A 22,429-nucleotide genomic window follows, 5' to 3' on the forward strand; every position below is an offset into this window, starting at 1 on the left:
GAATGCATAAATAAGAACGTGGCAATCTATCGGTTGATTGACCTATAACCATAGCCAATAAACCTGCTTAGCATGCATTTGTTTCAATGTAATGACAGCACGTCCAAAAGTCATTGGGACGCGAGAAAAAGTTTTCCGACGTGTTACCAAACAAGTTATTAGTGCATGTTTGGATTCGCAGAGAGTTCGGTAAAATCAAGATGATTTCCTATACGTCTGTACTTGTTTCTTTTCCTTTTTACCTTGACACGTGTTATTATGTGTTTGTTTGTTTTAATTTGTGCTTTGAGGTTTTAGTTGAAAGTTGAAACTATGGCCACTTTTGTGATTTTGGTTGTTTCATGGTTAAAGTGTATGTTGATTTTTCTTAGTGAAAACTTTGGTTCGTGATTGTTAGGCAAATGTATAAATTTTTTAATTCGCATGAGGTACAAGGTTCCATTATTGAACCAAAAGCATTTGAGAACACTCTGGAAGATAAACTGCTAGGAAATGGAAGAACAATGTTTGGGTAATAGTTAACGGTAGAAGCTTTCGTTATACAAAAGAATTCTGCTCAAATACTACAATCAAGCATTAAGAACAGCCAATGGATCCTACAGATCTCAAATTGGACAGGCGTGCCACCGTGACGAGTTTATCCATGGTACTAGATGTAACAAAGAGCGCAGGATCCGCCTGAGAACTAAAGAGGAATGCCACCTTCACCATGATGCTTTGGCTGATCTGAATTGGAAATGTTATATAATCTTCCATGTGACAAGTATGTTTTGAATTAATTTTTGTTTAAACCAGTAATATTTTTTTATCTATACATTTATGTATGAAGGCAATGGTTTATGGTCACTTTCCAAGTTAGTGTAATATCTTCAACCACACTCTACTGTAACACTGACAATTATTCTAGTATTATAGCAGTACATTTATATCACTATATCATTTTCAATGTACAATTCTGAGGTGAATTCATGTCTATGTTACATATGCCGAGAACTTAGTGTTTTGACAATACAAATTTGGGGAATGTTCGTCTTTTCGAACTTATATTATAATTTGCATTGATTGCTGCACGAACGGCGGTGTTCCAATCTTGGTCTTGGATTTTAATAAGGTAATAGTTAAGAGTTTAATTACGTTACATCGTCTTGCTATGCATGGCTGATTTAAATAAGCATATACATTTATGTGACGATTAGTCGTCACACGAAAACCTTGTGTGCATGCATGATTTCATTTTCAGTCCTAAATGGTAAAAATCAACTTGATATATTCTGCATAAAAGATTCAACTTGTGTACATAATGCATTGATTCTTATTTTGCTTATCTAACATCTTTAGTATTTGTACTTTTCAACCTTTCTCTTCAACCTTTCTCCTTTGATTAGTGTTTATGCATTTCATGGAGAAATAATTAGTAGCAACTGTTTTTTTTTTAACTCAAAATTACATGTGATGATGATGAAGAAAGAGGTAGTTGCAGAGATTACAGAGGATGCACTCGGACTCAGGCATGCAAAGGTTGCACTTCTTGGATGTGCTCTGGTTGTGACATATGCCTATTTTCGGATTGCACTTGCCAGACCTGTACTGACCAAGGAATGTCAATGCCAACTCCAAAGTTTGAGCTCAAATCATGTTCTTGGATGCTGATTTTTAGTACCCTTTAATTCATATTTGGACTGATTTGCCAGTCATAATTAAGTGTTTAAGGTTCTAATGTACTGGATTATTAACATGCCTTCTTTCTAATCACATGTAAGCTATGAAAAAAATTATACTAGTCTTTAACTAATTAAGATGAAGAGGATTCAACAAAAGGTTGTAGTTTTGTAGATATTGTTGCATATTCTATTAAGACTTAAGAATAGTGCACGTTAATAACAAGTGATTTTAAAAAATGGGAATTAACCTATGAGTAGGAATGGAATGTATATGATTTCAGGGTATATTTCTTTATCAAATATTTTTTATACATGACAAAAAATTTGCTAAGAAGTTGCGAAAGTTACTGGTTAGCAAGCTAAGAAAACAATGCAAAACCTACCCAGTTGGCAAGCTAAATGCAAAACCAACAGTAAATTACTTTTGGGAATGCTACATGGTTGAAAGTTTTGTACCTTACTGAAATTGCATTCTTAGCATAATCAACACATGATTAATTAATAATTATGGACTAAAACTAAGGGAACTTGAACTTTAAGGGTGTTTTAATTTTATTAAAATGTTATATCCTCACCCATTATCAGCTAACATTTTTATATTTTATGTTTTGAAAGCATTATAGGACTTTTGCACCATAACAATGAGGTATGGATCACTCATTATTATCTGAGATTGAGAATCAATGCTGATTTTATCAAAAACCAAATTAAATGCTAACTGGTGGGTTTCATCAATAGAACAGTAAAGACCTGTCATTGCAAATAGTTGATTAAATATACTCCATTTGTGAGTTTAGTGCATTTAGATCATAATTTATTGGTCCTCTTCCAGAATCAATTTGTATTCGAAACAAAATACATTGTGAATAAACTGGAGAAAGTTTAAACCCACTTGTGAAGTAGGTGTGCCGTGCAAATCAAACTTAACAAAATTTGTGCCAGTAACATTGCAAACTAGTTTGCCCCCAATAAACTATTTCATATATGTTTCCTTTTCACAATTCATCCCGGGTGAAAGTGTTTTTGTCAACCAAAGCCACCAAGGAGGAAATCTTCAGTACAAGACTATACAAGTAAAAGTCTAACGAAAACAAATGACCAAGGTAACTAAAAGTTACAAATTCATCTTCATCATAGGAATCACAACAAAATGAAGCATACAGTGCTTCCATCAAGTTCCTACCAGAGATATTGTTTGTACACAGTAACCTTTATCTGGCTGGTTGCCAACCTCTACCACCTCGATGGAATGGTCTTCTCCCACGGCCAGCAGAAAATGCTCTCCCAGGGCCATCATAAGCACCAGGATTAAACTGATGATGGAATGGCGGAGGATGCTGATTACCTGAAATTGAACCAGAATGGAAATTTGAAGGGGGGCTGAATTGGTGAGGAGGACCACTTTGATTGCCAGATATATGGTTTGAATGAAAATTGGCAGGTTGGTTGAATTGGAGAGAAGGACCACCTTGATTGCCTGCAATATGATTTAGATTAATATTGGCAGGTTGGTTGAATTGGAGCCAAGGACCACCTTGATGGCCAGAAATATGATTTGGATTAAAATTTATAGGTGCCTGAAACTGAGGAAAGGGTGACCATTGATTTTGATTAACGGGCCCTTGTGCCTGCATGGGATTTGCATACATATTGGGATGTCCTCCAGGATATGTGGTCGGTGGAGGAAACCTTTGGCTTGGATTGAACTGCTGTTGAAAAGGAATTCCTTGCATGGGCAACTGCTGTTGAAACGGAATTCCTTGCATGGGCAACTGCTGTTGAAACGGTTGCATGGGCAACTGCTGAGAAATTTGAGTATTTTCTGGACACATTGCAGACTGTTGTGGCGGAAGTGTCCCCCCATTTGGCCAAACTCCAGTTGTAAACACGTTCGAACCACCATTTGCATGTGGAAATGGTGGATTCACGTTAGTTGCACCAAAAAAGCTTTGTCTAGTGCATGGAAGAGGTGAAGAATGACCATGGGCAACACCAATAAAGCCTTGCCCAGTGGCCGGAAGAGGTGGACAATGACCATGAGCAATAGATGGCCCGGCAGGTGCAAAAGACATTGCAGGGATGGAACCATCTTTTGGAGGAACTTGCTTCCTGTTGTTTTCCATCCTCTCAGTATTTTGATTGTTTCGACCTCTTTTATTCTGTCTTTGCCGTCTCTTGTACTCAGCCTCTTTCTCATCATCCAAAAATTCTGCTTCATCGGACACCACCTCTTCATCATACTGACCTGATGCATCACATCCTTTCTTGCAAAGGTCCTTATTATTCAGCACATTATTTACAAACTCCGCAACAAAGGAAATCAAAGTTCCCTCACGGATCCCTTCTGGCACTTCTTTTTCATGGTTGTACCGCACAACATAATATGGATTTTTAACTTGCCCAAAGACCTCGTCAATTAAACCAAGCGGTGTTTGCCTTTCAGTAATCCAGAGAACAGAACCCTCATTAAGAGGGTCATGCTTCTCCACCCCTTCGACAATGACTCGAGCACCAACAATCTGTAAAACAAGTTACTTGATTAAGCTGATTACAATGCTAATTCACATCCCTTCTCATCTATTCCCCCTTGTAGTAATACTATTAAATTAAATATTAATGCAGCAAAGTAACAGAGAAGGGTCCACCATGCAACCTAAAGAAGCTAAAAACTTGCAATCAACATTTTTTCTTGCACTAGAAAGCATATTTAAACTCTCTTATAAGAGATGAGGTATCAGTAATCTTACAGATGTAACAACTCCCACGGGCAGCATTTTATGATGTGGCCCCAAGTTCACATTCACAGGAGGGACCCTGGGGAGATTCTGCAATGTTCACAACCACAAAAAAGCACAAAAGCAAGTTAAAATTAACAACATACATGCACAAATAAAAGAAAACAGTGGTCCCTAGATAGCCCTTAATGTTTTTTTTTTTTGAAGAAGCTAAAGTAGCCCACTTAAATTGACACTAAGGAGAATCGAACCTAAGACCTCAAGGAGAAGCACACTCCCAGGTCCCAAGCTAATACCGCTAGGCCAACCCAAGTGGGTTGAAAGCCTTTAATGTTAGTCACACTAATCCGAAGCAACAAAGAATAAAACTCAACCTTCATCTTGCAAGTTGCAACCACATGTACCATATACCACATTAAACAACAAAAGATAAAAACTTATATGGTGATTCTATCTAACTTTCTTCAATCCTCCTAACCAACAAAGCTTCAAAATAAAAATATTGAAGACTGAACTCAACAGATCAAAAGCCAACCTTCAACCAGTTCAACCAATCAAAGTATATAATCCATTCAGATTCATCTGTTGGCACAGAAGCATAGTGGGATCGGAACCACATGATTCAAAGTTCAAACCCACCAAGCACATGTCTTTAAACTGAATATATATGCAAAATATCATTAGCATCTAAATCAACCTGTTCATATCTCAAAATATCATTAATCTAATCAGTACGAATGACCTGCATTACCATTCAAAATAAATCATACAAATTTTTACTGCAGTATTATCAAATGAACAAACATTTTAACTTACAATCCATAGGTAAAAAAGCAATACCTCAAGCTCGTTCGTTCTACTTCCTTGAGACTGAGACTGATCATCATCGTCGTCGCCAACACCAAAGCACCAGCTAGTCGTTTCCTCGGAATCATTTTCTTTATCTTCAGAATTAGAATCAACGATCTCGCCTTCTTCATACTCATACTCCTCACTCTCAGTTCTTTCACTCCAACTACTATCACTATCCACTTCATTACCATCATCATTGGCAATAATCTCATCTCTAATATCAATCATTTCAGTACCATCATAATTATTAGCAATAATGTCGCCTCTAATTTTGTCATTAGAGATAATGTCGCTTCTAACAACAGCATCAATAATCTCGACATGTTCATTAACTTCATTTTCAACATTTTCGAACCTTTCCTCAACACCGGAACAAGCAACGGGAGGATCCGAAAGAGAAGACCCGGATCCGAGAGGAGGAGGAGGAGGGGAATCAGGGGCATAATCGAAATTAATGAAGGAATCGGCGAGAGCGAAATCGTCGTCATTGTTGTCCATGTTTTTTGGTGAGGCGCGGCGGAAGAGGGATTAGGTTTAGGGTTGACAGAAAGATATGATGGAATTAATAGAGAAAATTTGTACTTGATTTCCATATCGGCAACCAATGAGGGTTTCGGTTTTGGTTTCTTTTGGAAATGCTTACGACTGCTTAAACCCTATACTTCAGGCACGCTCATACTAGGTTTCTCTTCGTACAGACACGATTTTCTTCCCACCAAAACGCTGTCGTTTTCTCCTCTTTATTTTTTTTAATTTTTTTTTCTTCTTCTTGTTATTTGTTTTTTGATAATTGCTTTTTTTCACATAGTGAATTGCTATGCCACAATAGTAAAAGACCATTATATCCTTGTTTTTTTTTTATTTGACAAAATTTATATGAGAAAATCATTTTGGTCTTCGAATGTGTAACGAGTAGTCACGATATTCTTTGAATGTATTGAAATTTAAAGTAGTCCTGATTGTGCATTTTGTTAATCAAAATAGTCACTCGTGTTAATTTTTTTATTTTAATATTATCATATCAATCCTTCAATATACTTACTTATTATCATATCAATCCATGTAAATACTTACTTATTGTAATATAAGTCCATATAAGAAAAAAGTTCTTGTCAACATTGATGAACTATTTTGACTAATAGAGTGTGCAATCAATGACTATTTTAAAGTTTTGGATTATGTTTGTGGTGACTATAATCCTTAGGTATCCAACATGTTTGGCGATCATACAATGTTATTTCTCCCTCATACTTTCGAGAATTCCATGAACATTGAGACCTCTCATAAGCACCTCATATGATCTTAGCTTATGAACTCTTTGATCTCTTGTCACCGCTATAGCCACCATCCTTTCCTTTTGTTGTGCGTAGGGGTGGGAACAAGTCAGTCCAATAACATGGGTGAACGAATTAGTTCGTAGCAATGTGTAAAAAATGGAGTCGCACTTAAAAGTTGTGTACTCTACCATCGAGTTAGCAACCCTAATAAATAAAAATACAAGGATGTGTGTGTGTGTATATATATAAAGATCACAATAAAAAAAAGATAGAATCATTTAATATTAAAAAAAATGTTGTATATTACATTAAATTATAATGAAAAAAACTTCTTGTTTGATACAATCTAAATACAATGAATTCATTATTTGACGAAGTAAAAATAAATATATGCAACATGAGTCAATCGATCCTTTTATTCGACAGGGGTCTACGACTTAACCTACTTAAAGTTTAGTTTGCCCCAACTTGATTAATAAAAAAGCTAAGCTCAAGCTTTTTATAAAGTCGATTTAATTAAATAGATCAGACTAAGACTTACAAAAAAAAATCTATTAAGCATGTCAGACCGACCTATTGCTTGCATTATTAATATTGTTGAAGTTTTTTTATAATATTGCTTGCATTATTAATATTGTTGAAGTTTTTTTATAATCTCAAACCTCCATATGATTTGGTTATTTAGTAGCAGTTATATTGTTGGTTAGACTTTCGTATGATTTCGTTATTTAATAGTAGATTTATTTATGTGTTTTGTGCGTTCATAAGATTTGAAATACTTAGTAGTATGCTTATAGTGTTGTTAGGCCTTAGTGTAATATAAACTTTTAAATAGGCTTTCAGACTTTATCGGACTTTTAGAAAAATCAAACCATGCCTTAAAAATGAACATATGACGGGTAATAGGTCAAACTCAGATATATAATTTTTGAAATAAGTCAAACTTAGGCCTTATAAAACTCGACCCGACCTAACCCATTTTCATATGTAGTTAGTTCTATACTACGTATCAAGTGGGGCACTTATGCAACTCTTCAAACTCATTAAGCTGCATAATATAATCATTGAATCATGTGCAATTATTTTCATATATTCTACACCTGTTGAACACTATTTTATTTTATATCATATTAATAATGTGTTACCTTTAGGAAACATGTAGACTATATTTTTCAATGTGAATGTGTTATAACAATATAACTCATCACACTCCTTTATTTGTTGGGGAAGTGTCAAACACAATGTTCATCATATCAATTAAAAGGTAACACATTATTTTTTTTGGTGGTGTAGGTAACACATTATTTGTTTTAACAGTATAACTCATCACACCCTTAGGAAACATGGGAAGTATATAAATATTAATTAATATATAATCTAAATTACAATAGTGCTAAATATGCGCTAACTAATTTCTAAACTAGTAGTACAGCTCAATATCACTAAGTTGAATGACATTTATATCAATTAAAAGTTTAATATATAGATAAGCACGAAAGGGGTATCATAAAGAACATAGATAAGGTAAAAGACTCTGCAAATGAAAACGACGATGGTGTTGCACAAGTTTGCAAATGAGAATCTTGCTTTAGAGAATTACAGGGACATCTGTGAGGGAGTACACAATGTTCACATTGAGTGAAAAATTAGTATTTTTCTTTTAAAATATCATATGATTTTAACACGGTTGATATGGAAACCAACGTGAGAGTAAACACGTTGAAGCCGATTAAATAAAAATCGTCTTAAATGGTTGCACAATATTACAAGTTTTTCTAAATCTAAAAAATTCCACTACATCCAAGATGTAATAAGCCGGTTTTTTAAATTGGCTTACAAATGTTTTGCGACATTAACTTCATTGCAAAGGTGCTACTATGTCACCTTTTTAACACATATTACTCCAACCGGTTAAAGATTGTGTCTTGTAATCCCATTTTTGCATTAGTGAATGTCAGCCTTATATAATTTCCAGCTTATTTATCAAGTAGAAATTTGCAGACTCGTACGATTACACGGATATTTTGCTAGTAACATACTCGATTCAATATTAATTATAAGAAAAATTTTACTTTTCAGATTCATTCAATAAATGATATATGTGGTCTATTAGATTCATTCAATAAATGATATATATGGTCTATAATTGAGACCATATACATCATTTATTAAATGGACTTAAAAAGTAAAAACTTGTTTATAATTGAGATTGAAAGGGGTATGAATTTTTTTTCCCAACGTCTTTCATTGAACTCAACATTTATCTTAATCTTAACAAATACAAATGAAATAAAGTACAACATTCAAACCCTAGCACAACCATATGCCAACCCTAATTTTTTTACTGAAATGTCCTTGCTTAGGCACCAAAATGCAGACTTTTCAAAATGACAACCTTGCCCATATTTGGCCTTGAGCAAAAAGACCATGTCATCATTGACCTTGCGCCAAATATCAAGAACCAAGTGGTATTCATGCAACAAACCAAATGTCAAGAGAAATGCAAGCAACAATGCAAATGTTACCTATGCAACAACCCAAGTGTCGAGAGTAATGCATGCAGTAGGTTAAGTGTTATCAATGCAATAAACCAAGTGTCATGACTCATGAGAAATACATGCAACATGCCAGATGTCAAAAGGAATATATGCAGGAAGCCAAGTGTTACCCATGCAACAACTCAAACGTCATGAGGAATGCATGCAACAACCCAATTGTTATCCATGCAGTAAACCAAGTATCAAGAGGATTACATGCAACAAGTCAAATATTATTCATGCAATAAAACAGATCTCTTTCTTCTTCCCTTATGAATCCCAATCATCTCTCTTTCTCAAGAACGAAGCAAAATATGCTACTCTCCTTCATCTCATTTTTTTTCTCCTAAAAAGGGCATATCTCGTCTTCTCTCATCAGTCACAACCATCTCTCTTTATTTTGGATCCTCTTTGCCCTCCCCTTCTATGCATGCTCGTTCTCAGGAAATTTCGTGACATTCAAATCATGCATATCCACTACAGCTTATTTAATCGGTGAATTCTTCTATGACTTTGTCGACACCGGGATTTGCACCGCCAACGGGCCCTCCTCCATGATCCCTTTCTATGACAGCAAACCTTCTGCCGTTGACAATCCCAGCTCGATGTAAGGTCATGTGACTTGAAAATCGATCTCCCCCTTCTCTTTCCTTCCTACACGTCTCTCTCTCTCTCTCTCTCTCTCTCTCTCTCTCTCTCTCTCTCTCTTGATTATAAACTAATTATTAATTAATGGGTGTAAAATAAAAATTTTGCTAGAAGTTTTGGAATGATTATAGATGTGTATGGTTTCTTTTAAAGAGTTAATGGTCTGATTATGTATTTATTAATTTTTTTATATTGCTTATTTGTTTCTTTGCAGATTTGTAGAATTCTAAATAGTGAACAATCTTGTAAATGTTTGACGCCTAATATGTGTAGATCAAACAAAGGCTTATATGAAATTTCTTTCATATATGTTGTTGAAGGATTTCAAATTCTTTACGTGATTGTTGTTATTTTAATAATGGATTTTTACTCGAGTAATTTACTATACAATTTTTATGAATTGAACACATGACAATAATTTTATTCACCACAATTTCTAACAATATTACATTTTATATATAACTCACTTACAAAATACGGGTGCACGATCTAGTTTATTTTAATAAGGACATGCACATTGTTTAATAAGGACATGCATATAACTCAAAGATGTGTGAACAACAAGTTGACATTAATCCTTTTCAAAAACAAGTTGGCATTAAATAACACCACCCTTATAGCTCAACATTTTGGAGAGGAGTCACCGTATGTATGAATGCATGAGTTTGGGGAGTGGTTATGGTCAATAGGGAGGGCTCAACACATTTTCTTTATTATTCTTTTTGCCATTTTATTTTCATTTGAGAGTATTTATCAAATTAACAAAATTACTTAATTATAATCATTTATAAAATTGAGAAGATAAACTTGTTTTTAAAAAATATTTAGATATTTCAATAATAGAGGGGGCGAGTAGTTCGCTTTATTGAACTAAGAGAATAAATGAGTTAAAAAGTTAAAGGTTCATAATACAAATAATGACTTAAAGATTATACAAATGCTAGATATAATAGCATAAAACATAACAACACAACACAAGACAAAACAATACAGAACAATTTTTTTTTTTAAGAAGAATTGACAAACTTTTAATGTACTAAACAATTTTTTATCTTGTAGATGTTTAGTAGATAAAATGATATTTTAATATTTTAAACAACTTATCCTCAAGATAAAAGAGTTGTGTCGTAGCTTAGTGAAAGACAAATATTTTAGTGTTTTTCTTTCCGATTATTTGCCCTCCAATTTGACCAAATGATGTTTCAACCGGTGGTGAGCACGTACGGCTTCCCCAAAAGGAAGGATACTTCCTTTAACTGTTTAACATTAACGTGCGTTTTGTCTTTCTAAATTTTGACGGACATTAAACTGCCATTGTCAAGTTGAGCATGAGGGGGTTGAATATTTGCTGGAAATCCCCATGCTATAGCTGTATCACATTTAATTGTACTATCTAATTTATACTAGGTGTGTTCACTTGCAATTTTTCACTTTTTATCTATGATAATGATAATAGAAAATATATTAGATAGATTATTTTATTTATAGTTTGTATTTTTTGGTTACCATGTTATTATAGATACAAAATTTTCACCGTTGTTTACTATAGAGCACACAAAGTGAATTCTTTTCTTTTAAAGACTTTTCTCAATATAAATGATTGAACATAAAAGCGTTTATTTAAATGGTCCAAATCCCTTATCCTCAGGGCAATGGGGACAAATATAGTAGCCGTTTACATTTTTTGATACATGAACAATAAAATGTAACTAATATTATAGATTTAATAAAAATATTGTATAATTTCTTAAGTTACTTCTCACCCTATCATTTTAATTACAAGAATTAAAAAACACTAGTGCTAATTAAAGACATAGTAATGAGAAAATATATTGTAAAATTCTCTATAAAATTAGACACTTTTTTATTAAAAGTATTTACGAATTGTAAGGGGAAATCTAACATGGGACCTTTTGAAAAGGTAAAACGATGAACGCTTACTAATTTTAGTAAAATATAAGATTTATTTAAAATAATAAATAAAAAATTTGTCAAAGAAAATTAAAAAGGAATAGTAAACATCTAATCGAAATTTATAAAAGACGATCAAAAGTTGACTTTTGGACTATTTTTTAGTTCCTTGTTTGATAGACTTTATTTATACATTTTTTAAGGTGAAAAACTTATAGCATTTCATTAGTAATCAAAGTGCAAGTACGGGATGATACATCAATTAATAATCGATGGTTAATTAATAATGCAGCTACCTCTGTTAATTCATGAGCAGCCTTTTGGTTTGTCGCCAATTAAACTCAACATGAGAGTTTTAAAAATAAATTGAAAGAATTGTATAGAAACATTCAATATACACCAAATTATGTTAGATCATTGCTTCCTATGTGGAAATAAACAATTGTCTACACTCTATTTATACTTGTTACCCTTTTTTTTAGAGATTGTTACACATTAGATACACATTTTTTGTCATAAAAATTATTTATAGGAATTCTAATATAAACCTTGAAAAAGGTAAAATATGGATCCTTACAATTTAAAAAATAGTGAATTTTAAAAGAAAAATAAATATTATTTTATCAAAATGATTTAGGTCCCATCCTTCCCTTTGATGGTCACTTGTCACTGGCTGGGCAAACGAATAAATGCCAAAAACAGTCAAATTTTATACTCATTGCATAGCCTTCTACCGTGTTTTTCTATTAAAACTCTCGAGCCCTTCAAAACTTAAATACAAGTCCAAAACTCACCTGAACTTTTCCATTCTTAATTTAAGTACTCCTTTTTGAAAGATTAACTCCAATTTGTGTATCTTATTGATGTCAACGGAAAAAAGAAAAGTTTAGTAACCACATCGTACCGTAAATATATTAAGGAGAATGTCAACGAGTTCCCTTGTAGTATTGGTTAAAATATTAAAAATTGTAACTTTATATCAAAAAGTGTGTAATTATTGTATTGATTAAAGTAACAACTTATATTTTTAAGATAATTTTTTTTTTAATGAAATCATTAAACAATACTCTTAAAACACTCGTTAACGAGATCCATATTTAATGATCCGTTAAATATTTCAAGACACGCTAGATCTTAAATTAAAAATGAAAATATGTGTAAATCATAACTATAACGCGAGAAAGACATCTCTAAAAAAAAAAATAACAAACCAATGATTGGACTAAATATCTCATATTTACAGAGAAATCACTATGTAGGCTGCTTTTCTAACAAACTTTGCATTCTCTTCTTAGTCTTAAATTACACTTTAACTTAATCGAATACTATATTTGATCTTTAATTTGTTTCGTTTTTTCCTTCAAGACCATGAGAGGGAGTGGATGCTTGAGCTTGGTGTTGCGGCAAAAGTGCATTAGCTGTATTTTTATTCGAGGCCTAAAACCATACTAAACTATTTAGTTTAGGTTTTGGCCTATTTATTTAATGAGAAGCATAAAAAACAGATTTTAAGAAGAAATTGCACTTTAGTCACAAAAGAAACAGAGAAGAAATTGCACAAGATAAATATATGTTATTTGAATTGATTTACCAAAACCAAGTACATAGGACCTAAAATTGTAGAAAAGGAGTTCCAACTTCCAACTTGAGAAAAGTGAGAAAATTTTAAAAAAATAACAAAAATAAAATAAAACAAAACAGAAAGAGTTGGAAGTTGGAACATAAAGATCTCATTTTCATGATCATGGATAATTGAATTCAATATCCATGTGTTAGTACAAATTAAGAAGCAGCAAGTATAGCAAGTAGCTACTACACTTATCTACTAATAATAATAATAATAATTAATCTTATTAATCTAGTACTAATAATACCTAGTAACTATACTACTCTTAGTCATGGTAAGAACGAAGAGTAGCTCCACAAAATGTGCAAACAATGGCTTTCCAAGATTTCACATAAAATGGGACATAGCAAAACCTTGTGGCTGTCTTCATGTCCGCCACACTTGCACCACCGCCGCACCGCGAACACGTCCCCGCTGCTGGCTTGCTCTTCTGCATCTCCTTAGTTTGATCCACCAGGAAACAAAAGAACACCATTCTTCTCTTCTTCTTCTTCTTCCTTTCCTTCTCACAATGTAGTGTAGTTTTCTACTTTATTAGTTGAAAAAATGTGATATGTGATATGAGAAGTGGTGATGTGTGTATAAATATAAAGTTGAAAGTGAAGCTGGCAACAAGTTAGTTGAGGGTCATAATGTTGATGAACTTTCTTAGTAATGAAGATATGAATGTGATGACCTTTTCTTTTGCGTGGCATAAAGTGTCTGCGAATAGGTCTTCATGAGTTTAACTCAGTTGGTACGAACATTGCATAATATATGGATGGATCGGAGTTCAAACCCCAAACACTTCACTATTCCACATTTAAAATGTGTGAGCTCCAATCACTAGGTTACTTGACCCCAAAAATTATGTGGAGATACATTTCATTTTATTTGTAGAGTTAATAGTAAATCATCTTATTAATATCTAAAATTTTGTTTTAAATTTTTTGTAAAAAAAACACCATACTTTTAGTCTTTGTAAATTTTATGTCAGTATTTTTATTTTTGTAAAATTTTCATCAGTATTTTTAGACTTTGTAAAAGAATTCGTCAATATTTTTCGTCACTAAAAATGCTAAAGACAAATAATACAGGACTTAAAAATGTGTTTATTTTTTTTCGGATTAAAAAAATTTAGATATCTATATAAACCATTTATTTAATTAAATCCTGTTTTTATATGACAAAGATATAGATAAATTGGATTCCTAAAATTCATCGAAATGAGGATAACTCAAGATTTAAAGTGGCCAAAATATTTCTATTAACAAAGTTTTTATGCTGACAACGAAATTTAACTTAGATTTTTAGGGGAAAAGGTCAACTCATTATCAATTGATTAAAGTTTATCTTCTTTGAAGGGTGCTTTTTGGATCTGGGACCGTCAAGATGTTTTGGAGGGTGGATGAACGACATGATTTGTGACACGTGGAGGTCAAAAGAGGGGGGTTTAATAAATGTGATATGGGAAGTGTAGGACCTGATTAATAATTTGGTGGCAGCGGTTAGGTCAATTTGCTACTACTTGCTTATCTGTGTTCCCTCTGTGCCTCTGTTATAGTACAGTTTATTCTTCATCAAAATTATATCTAATATATGTAATATTCTTTACTACTCTCTTCCACTTTGGTTGAGAGAAGAAAAATTCAAAAGAAAACGAAAAAAAAGTAATCAATGAGAAGATTTTTAATTGTTTAATATGATAGAAAATGCCCCTTAAAAAAAATGATGGAAAGTGAAAGAAAGGAAACCAAAAACCATTTCTTCTCTTTCCTTAAAAAAAAAAAACAATTTCTTCTCTTCTTGGTTGATTGAAAATAGGAGAGAATAAACTATACACAAAATCCCCTAAAGTTTAGTTTGGCTGTGATGATCTGAGATCTAAGACTATGCTTTTCTATAGGTCTGGAGTTTGAAGCATCTGTTATCAATAATTCATATGTATGATCAATTTATATATCACTTTGTTCTGACTTCAATTAGTCATCTGCTAGTGAACAGTGAGATTGATCATTAAGATTAGTCGGTCCTTAGATTGGATACCGTTTTTTTTTTATAAAACAAAAAAACTAAACCAACAAAAATGTATAATTCTCTCTTAAAAATTGATATTATAAAAAAAGAATTTGGTTAAATTGTAAACCATATGAAATAAGTCAACTTTTGTAAGTCACTCTTTGTAATCTGTTGTGTTTTTTTTTTTTATTATTTTTTTTTAAGAATTGTAATCTATTGTTATGAAGCGCAAATCGTTAAAGAACTTTAGTTAAGGACCATCACTCAACATAATATATTAATATGAGTTCAAATTTTGTTTCGAACAATTTTTCAATACTTATTGGTACTAGGTTCATCAACAACGTACAACGTTGCAAATCCATTTGATATGTTGAGGGGTGAGTGCAACGCTCACAATTTTTCATTTCTTAGCATTTAGTGTGCACGAATTTTGCCGATAGACTCGTTAAAAAAATCATCTACATGTCAATATCGGGATGCAGTTGATATTAAACACAATCAAGAAATCGGTGACCATTCAATCAAGATATGACAATCTAGATTCAAATTTGATATTTTAAATTCTAAAAATAAATTTAAATCTGCATTTTTCTGGACCATCAGATTGGACAGTCAACAATGTCCTTTCCCCATAACTGCATGGAATCCAATTTCATCTTTGCAGATAGCCTCCTGATTCTCACTGTCCACAGCATTTCTGCTGTAACATTTAAGATCAGAAACCATAATTGTCAATATTATTAAATACAAACAATATTCTATGAAACAAGTTTATACATCAAGGAAACGTAGCCTATTTATGAATACCTACAATTTCTATCATAATCTTCCAGTTTGATTCAAATCCTAGGCCAAAAAATCCTAGGGAATAAATATCCAACGCAAAAGGTGCAAGGAACTGGTAACTGAGTTAAAAATATATGGTGTGTATACAACCATAATAGGAGGCATTTGCATTTGGAAGTGCCACTTTCCACATGTTATCACCCCAGTCTCAGTCTATCATAGTCTCATAGAGCTGTCATCATGGCCCCCCTTGCAGCTTCACGTTTCATTTGCGCGGCTTTCCCACTGCCGCGGAAGTACATGTATACTTGCTGCAATTATAAACCAACCATTTACACAAGAATGTAGGAGTAGATTCAAGAGAATAATTATGTTATGTTGGATTACTAAAAAAAAAAAAAAAAACCTGAATAACCCAGATGCTCAGTAGTGTTTCGATGGCGAAAAAAGCAAAACCAACAAAGTAGAGTATCTGCCATTCACCACAAATGCTACAACAATTACTATCGATTAAAATTACTTGCTCCGTCTCAATTTAATTGTCACATTTGGATTGTGCGCGGTTCTTAAAGAAATAATTAGTTTGGTTGATTTCAATGGTAACGTTATAATTTACTAAAACATTCTTATTAATTGTAGTTAGTTAAGTGAAATTTAATAAATAATGGTATATGAGTGGAAAAAATTAATAAATGTTGACTTGGTATTCTAAAATGACAATTATATGCAAATGTGACGATTATTTTGAGACGGAGTATAATGATTGAATGTCCAACTTTTTTTTTATGACTCCTTATCAAGAAGCCAGTGGCAAATTAGAAGCAAACAAAACAATAACTCAACTAGAAGTTGGAACATACCCCAACTACTGGATTGTAAGTCAGGATCTCAATTGCAGGCAGTACACCTCTGTTACAACATAACCATTAGCTTGATTGAAAAGCAAAATTAGAAAGAAAATTACTGCCAAAATATAGTTATGAATGACATCGACTGGCATGTTAAATAAAATGAATGAAAAAATTAGAAGAAAACTCACGCGAGAGATTTTCCTTTGAAGATAATTGGAGGTGCAACTGCAGCCAAAACGCAAAACATAATGTGGAACTGCTTGGAGAAAATAGGAAAAAATTAGATAAAACCACTTAGAAAAATAAGCACAGAATGAATGGTTACTTCTATGAAAAATAAACATAAAACTTGCCGAGTAGCATAAGAAAAACCAGCCAAATTTTAGAGCACTGTCCGTCCTGTAACAGGAGATGGCATAGAATTATAGAACAAAACATGACAAACCAGTAAAATTGGATTCAATCGGATTGTAAACTAACTACCTTGTAGCACGATATAGAGGGCGATACCACATCACATAGGCCCCTGGTACACCGGAAATGAAGTATATGATAGAAAGAAACCATATTGACAGACCTACAAGGTAAAACAAATTTGTATGAGGAACGACATGGATGCATGCCTACTATAATGGATGATAAGATACTAAGATATAACACAAACCTTCTCCTTTGAGCCAAGCTACTGTAACAGCCGCAATATTATATAAAAGACAGAAAATCAAACCTGCAGATTGTTACAAAGTTCAAAACTAAGACACTCGATAATTAAAGAAAAATTGTCATAGAAGGATATTTAAAATTTTAAGCAAGAAACTTGTGCAAAAAGGGTGAGGTAACATTTTGTAATTGTATTCATTGAGAGGAAATGAATGATAGATACATCTCTCATTTTGTTTAAAGTTACAAAATAATACATGAATTTTAGAAGTCTTTAACATTGTCATGAAATTTATACGAAGCAAACTTGGCCGAAACAGTAAGACTCAACAGAAGGGCATTCAGAGTGCGTATGCCTTATAATATTCATAAAACAGGCCGGTGTTATTGGTGTGTCTGTTTTCGTGCTGCGCTGTGTGGTTATCATGTTCATCTAACTTGTATATATACTTTTCATTTGGCTATTCTTTAGTACAACTTGCAATGAAGTTTAGTCTCATTTTTTTAGAAAATTCTTTTGCTTACTGAAAACAATCAACATGAAGCTAAAGAAAACAATATTTATATATGATAAGAAGCAAATTATATTTACAAGTCACTAGTACAAGGATGAATTTAATGAGCAAACTACTTATCAAAATGAAACTTCACTAGCACAAGGATGAATTTGTAACTTCAGTTATGGTTTTATGCATATATATGAATACAAGAAGAATATGAAACTGCCTTTTCGTCCAAATGTCAGAAAAACAAAGAGTTAGTTATCACTTAAACACAACCTTAGAACAAAAGGAATGGCTTCAACATACCTAACCATGTTGTAAACGCAACATACTGGATCGTTTGAAGATGTATTGGTATTTCATTTGCAATGTCATGATGAATGAGAGGGAAAAAAGGTGGCCAATTATTTTCCTCTATAACTATTCCAGCTGCAAAACAAAAATGTAAACCACTAAAATGAAGGCATTATTCCTGCTGGCTCCTATAAGTATAGATGAACTTAAAATACCTTTTTTTATAGCACTTTCCTTTCTTTGTAGCTCCTGCAAAACATCACTAGATCATGAGTTTCCTAATTGATACAATAGGTTATACACACAATGGCCAAGATAACTCAAATGGCATGAACAAAATGAACTGATTTAGAATTGAAGGTATGATATGACTGCCTATTATAGTCATAAACTAAAAACTGAACTAAAGTGTTACCCTTAAGTAGTGATATTGTAGCACCGACACTTCTCTGATCAAACATATTTTTGGTGTCTAACATGTGTCAGTGTCCAATACCAACAAATGTGATTACATTCAATTAATTCATTTTCTTAAATTATTACCGGAGTCGTTGTGTTAGTGTCAGTGTCGTGTCTGGTGTCTGTGTTTGTATAATTACTTCATATTTTGCCATGTATAATCCACCATTGCTAATGATGAGGTCCCTATTATTTCTTTACTTATAATTGATGAGTCATTATTATTTATACCCAGCTACATTAAATAACAACCTATTATATTGAAGCTTAGAAAACAAGTTACTAACATAAAGTGAATTAAGCTTCAAAGTAATCAAACAAGGGATCAAGATCAATTACCTGTTCCCTTCTTTTCAATTCAGCCTCTCTAGCTTGAAGTTCTTTCTCCTTTGCTTTGAGGTCCTAAAGTTAAAAAAAAGATAAAATTAATTTTTTGTGAGCAACAATACTTTGGCATCATAATTTTGACATTTACTTCAACATTTTGACAATCCAGTCTCTACCTTTGGGAGTTCAAGAGGAATGTCAACAGTCACCCCACGATCGTGAGGCTCATGAGGAAGGGGTGTGAGCCTTGATGAGGTGACAGAGGAAACACTTCCTGGGTTCTGTAAAATAAAGTGGTAAAAAATGTAGAAAGTTAATCATGAATGAAAAACGAGATATCACGAACTCATATATGTTTGAATTCACGGTGAGATTGATAGAATTACAACAAGCCACCATGATTTTGGCAAAAACTACACTTTAAAGCTTCAACAAAACCACGATACCACTGTAAATTTGCCAAACTCACCGCTCATTCAAACTCATACCAAGTGCAAACAAATAAAAACTTCAATTTTTGTAGTGGATTATATAAATTAACTATGCAACACTCTACCTCAAATTCCAAATAAAAGTTTTAAAACAATGATTAAATAAAAAGTTGTTAAGCTTAAGCTGATGTATACAAATTGTAGAAGTGAGATAAGCAGTGGAGCTTACAGTAGTGTAGAATGCACCTCCACCATAATTTGATTGCCCTGAAGCTTTTCCTCTAGTAGATCCATCCTAATATTATTAACGAAAATACAAAATTTTATATTGAATTCAATTGATTTAACGGCACTAATCAAGTTTGAATTAATTATTGCACACACAAAAAAAGAAATAAAATTAGGATGGAACTTCTAAAGGAAAAGCCGAGCTTCATAATAATCCATAAATTTTAGATTACCCTAGTCATGAACGAGATTAATTTTCATGCACCGATCATTTTACCATGCATCAAATCCAACCAAATATAATTAGATATTTTAGAGAATAACGAAACTTAATTCTGAAAGATAACTAAAAACGAATAATTTTTTTTTAAAACAGAAACGAATTAATGAAAATATTCACAGTGTTGCTGATAAAATAAAAATATACATGCAATTCTATAGAAGCACGTATGTTTCTATTTAATTAGCAACATTATGAATAATTTCATTGATTCTATCCGACTAATTCATTAATGATGTGAAATATACGACGATTAATAGCATGCAATGCAAAAGAGAGAATCTGAGAAAATGTGATGTGAAATGACTTACTGCGAAAGGATTAACTTCTTCTTCGGCGAAGGGATTGGTTTCGAAGTTACTCATTGTCATGGGATTGGATCGTGATCAAAAAGATCAAGAAAGAGAGAAGAAAAAATGGATAGTGCAGGAATTTTGATTTTGAAGAATGAAAATTAATGATCGAAAAAGAAGGAATGGAAGAAGAGATTTGTTTGGCTTCGCAATGAATGAAAAAAACTGAAGAGAAAGGAGAAGAAATCACGAACGGATGGGAGAAAATATTTCATGCATGTTGTTATGTTAGTTACTATCGTATCAATTCACGGTGCAGCTCTTTTTCTCTTATTTACTTGTTTCTTTTTCATTTCTAAAATAGTTTTTATTAAAATAAAACAAAATTATTATATACCTATTAAAATAAAAAAAATTATTATATACCTTTTTTAACTCAATAATCTACTAGTTGTATTTATATATCATAAACAAGACCATTGACCCGTGCGTTAGGTAATATTTGACGGTAATAGGTAATAAAATAATTTAGTTGAAGGTCAAAATATTAAGAAGCATATACGTTGGTACTGTACTATAACATAATATTTCCATGACATCGTCCTTGGTACTGTAACATAACATAATATTTTAGAAAGTAAATATTTGACATTAAATGCAAAAGTGTGGATGGAAATTAGGCGAGAGAATTAGGTTAAAATTAGGTTTAATTTTGCGAGACGGGTTAAGATTTATAAGAGAAAAAACAGGACTTAATTTTCTTATGAAATTTGAAACATAATTTGACTGTAGATAAACATTAAATGCAAAAGTGTGGAGGGAAATTAGGGGAGAGAATTAGGTTAAAATTAGGTTTAATTTTGCGAGACGGGTTAAGATTTATAAGTAAGAGAAAATTGTCAGTGGCTTAGTGGTGAAATTGTTGAGAAGAAGCCATTAAGACCCGGGTTCGAATCCCTGCAAAGGCTTTTTTCAATAAAGATTTTTTAGATTAATTGCGTGGAGAAAGGAGGGAAATTTTGAGATTAAAATTAGGGTTTAATTAGGGTTATGGATAGCTTGACAGGTTAACATTTACAAATAAGAGTTAAGATATTTAATGATTTGTTTAAAAGGGTGATTGATATTGGATATCAATTAATGGAAGGAACATTTACAAATAAGAGTTAAGAGATTTAATGATTTGTTTAAAAGGGTGACTGATATTGGATATCAATTAATGGAAGGAAAATTAAATCAAGAAAATTGTCAGTGACTTAGTGGTGAAATTGTTGAGAAGAAGCCATTAAGACTCGGGTTCAAATCCTTGCAAAGGCTTTTTTCAATAAAGATTTTTAGATTAATTGCGTGGAGTTGAGATTAAAATTAGGGTTTGATTAGGGTTAAGGATAGCTTGACCTTTAAAAGGGCGATTGATATTGGATATCAATTAATGGAAGCAAAATTAAATTAAGAAAATTGTCAGGCAAATCCCAACTATATTTAATCGTACTAGTTGATTAGATTTCGTTTGGTTTTGACATTATTTTTTCAAGAAACATCATTGGTTAACTTGGTTAACATTTTATAAAATTAATAAACTTTATTTATGATTATTTTTAAGTAACTTTATTTATGAGTTGAATATAGATGCGATCTCAACTCATTGTAAATTAGTTTTATACCAACATTTCATTGACATATATAGGTAGCAACCGGATAGATTTGGAGCAATTTGTGGAGAGAGAGAATTTTGAATATTAAACAAGCTAAATACAATTTGTTAGATTGGGTTCTGTTTTTTGTATCGTTCCAATTTTATCGGATGTTCCCGTAGGGACAGAATTGGTTCTGATTTAAGAATATTTTCTCATAAGAAGTGATAGAAACATTATATTTTTAACATTTACTCTTTTATTTAGTAAAATTCACGTGGATCACTCATTTTGAAAATAAATCTCAAAATGTGAGTCAGAAATGTCTAAAATCTCAAAATTGGGTGAAATTCATGCGATCAAATGCAAAGTGGAGGATGTTGAATTAAGAATTAAAAAAGTAGTTTAATTATAGTGTATAATTAGAGTAATTA

At 32.4% G+C, this 22,429-nt stretch overlaps 3 protein-coding genes and 1 pseudogene across 5 annotated transcripts; 1 reads left to right on the forward strand and 3 right to left on the reverse strand.

Moving 5' to 3' along the window:
* The first annotated feature begins 312 nt into the window (after nucleotides 1–312).
* Nucleotides 313–1,624, forward strand: LOC146950494 (protein ULTRAPETALA 1 pseudogene; annotated as a pseudogene).
* Nucleotides 1,625–2,640: 1,016 nt separating this feature from the next.
* On the reverse strand, nucleotides 2,641–5,746 carry LOC146950495 (uncharacterized). Its single transcript, XM_085741567.1, has 3 exons — nucleotides 5,237–5,746; nucleotides 4,409–4,486; nucleotides 2,641–4,180 (listed from the first exon to the last, which is right to left on the reverse strand). The coding sequence occupies exons 1-3, from the start codon at nucleotides 5,744–5,746 to the stop codon at nucleotides 2,873–2,875; spliced, it is 1,896 nt and encodes a 631-aa protein (XP_085597693.1). The 3' UTR covers nucleotides 2,641–2,872.
* Nucleotides 5,747–13,174: 7,428 nt separating this feature from the next.
* Nucleotides 13,175–13,842, reverse strand: LOC146950496 (uncharacterized). Its single transcript, XM_085746396.1, has one exon. It carries the CDS (start codon nucleotides 13,721–13,723, stop codon nucleotides 13,514–13,516), a length of 210 nt encoding a protein of 69 aa, XP_085602522.1. The 5' UTR covers nucleotides 13,724–13,842; the 3' UTR covers nucleotides 13,175–13,513.
* A 1,993-nt stretch (nucleotides 13,843–15,835) lies between these two features.
* On the reverse strand, nucleotides 15,836–20,678 carry LOC146950497 (secretory carrier-associated membrane protein 1-like). 3 transcript variants are annotated; one of them, XR_015027540.1, is made up of 14 exons: nucleotides 20,380–20,678; nucleotides 19,790–19,855; nucleotides 19,306–19,410; nucleotides 19,142–19,204; nucleotides 18,559–18,592; nucleotides 18,356–18,478; nucleotides 17,551–17,613; nucleotides 17,370–17,463; nucleotides 17,240–17,285; nucleotides 17,075–17,142; nucleotides 16,896–16,944; nucleotides 16,442–16,507; nucleotides 16,061–16,346; nucleotides 15,836–15,949 (listed from the first exon to the last, which is right to left on the reverse strand). XR_015027540.1 is itself a non-coding variant. In XM_085746397.1 (13 exons), the coding sequence occupies exons 1-13, from the start codon at nucleotides 20,437–20,439 to the stop codon at nucleotides 16,260–16,262; spliced, it is 924 nt and encodes a 307-aa protein (XP_085602523.1). In that variant the 5' UTR covers nucleotides 20,440–20,678; the 3' UTR covers nucleotides 15,836–16,259. The 3 variants fall into 3 exon arrangements, 2 of the variants coding, with proteins under 2 accessions (XP_085602523.1, XP_085602524.1); XM_085746397.1 differs by having other exon boundaries at nucleotides 15,836–16,346; XM_085746398.1 differs by lacking the exon at nucleotides 19,790–19,855 and having other exon boundaries at nucleotides 15,836–16,346; nucleotides 20,380–20,677.
* Between the last annotated feature and the right edge of the window lie 1,751 nt (nucleotides 20,679–22,429).

Source organism: Medicago sativa, chromosome 2, assembly GCF_051527215.1.
Source record: "Medicago sativa cultivar Bolivia chromosome 2, Bolivia_mono, whole genome shotgun sequence".
NCBI lineage: Eukaryota > Viridiplantae > Streptophyta > Magnoliopsida > Fabales > Fabaceae > Medicago > Medicago sativa.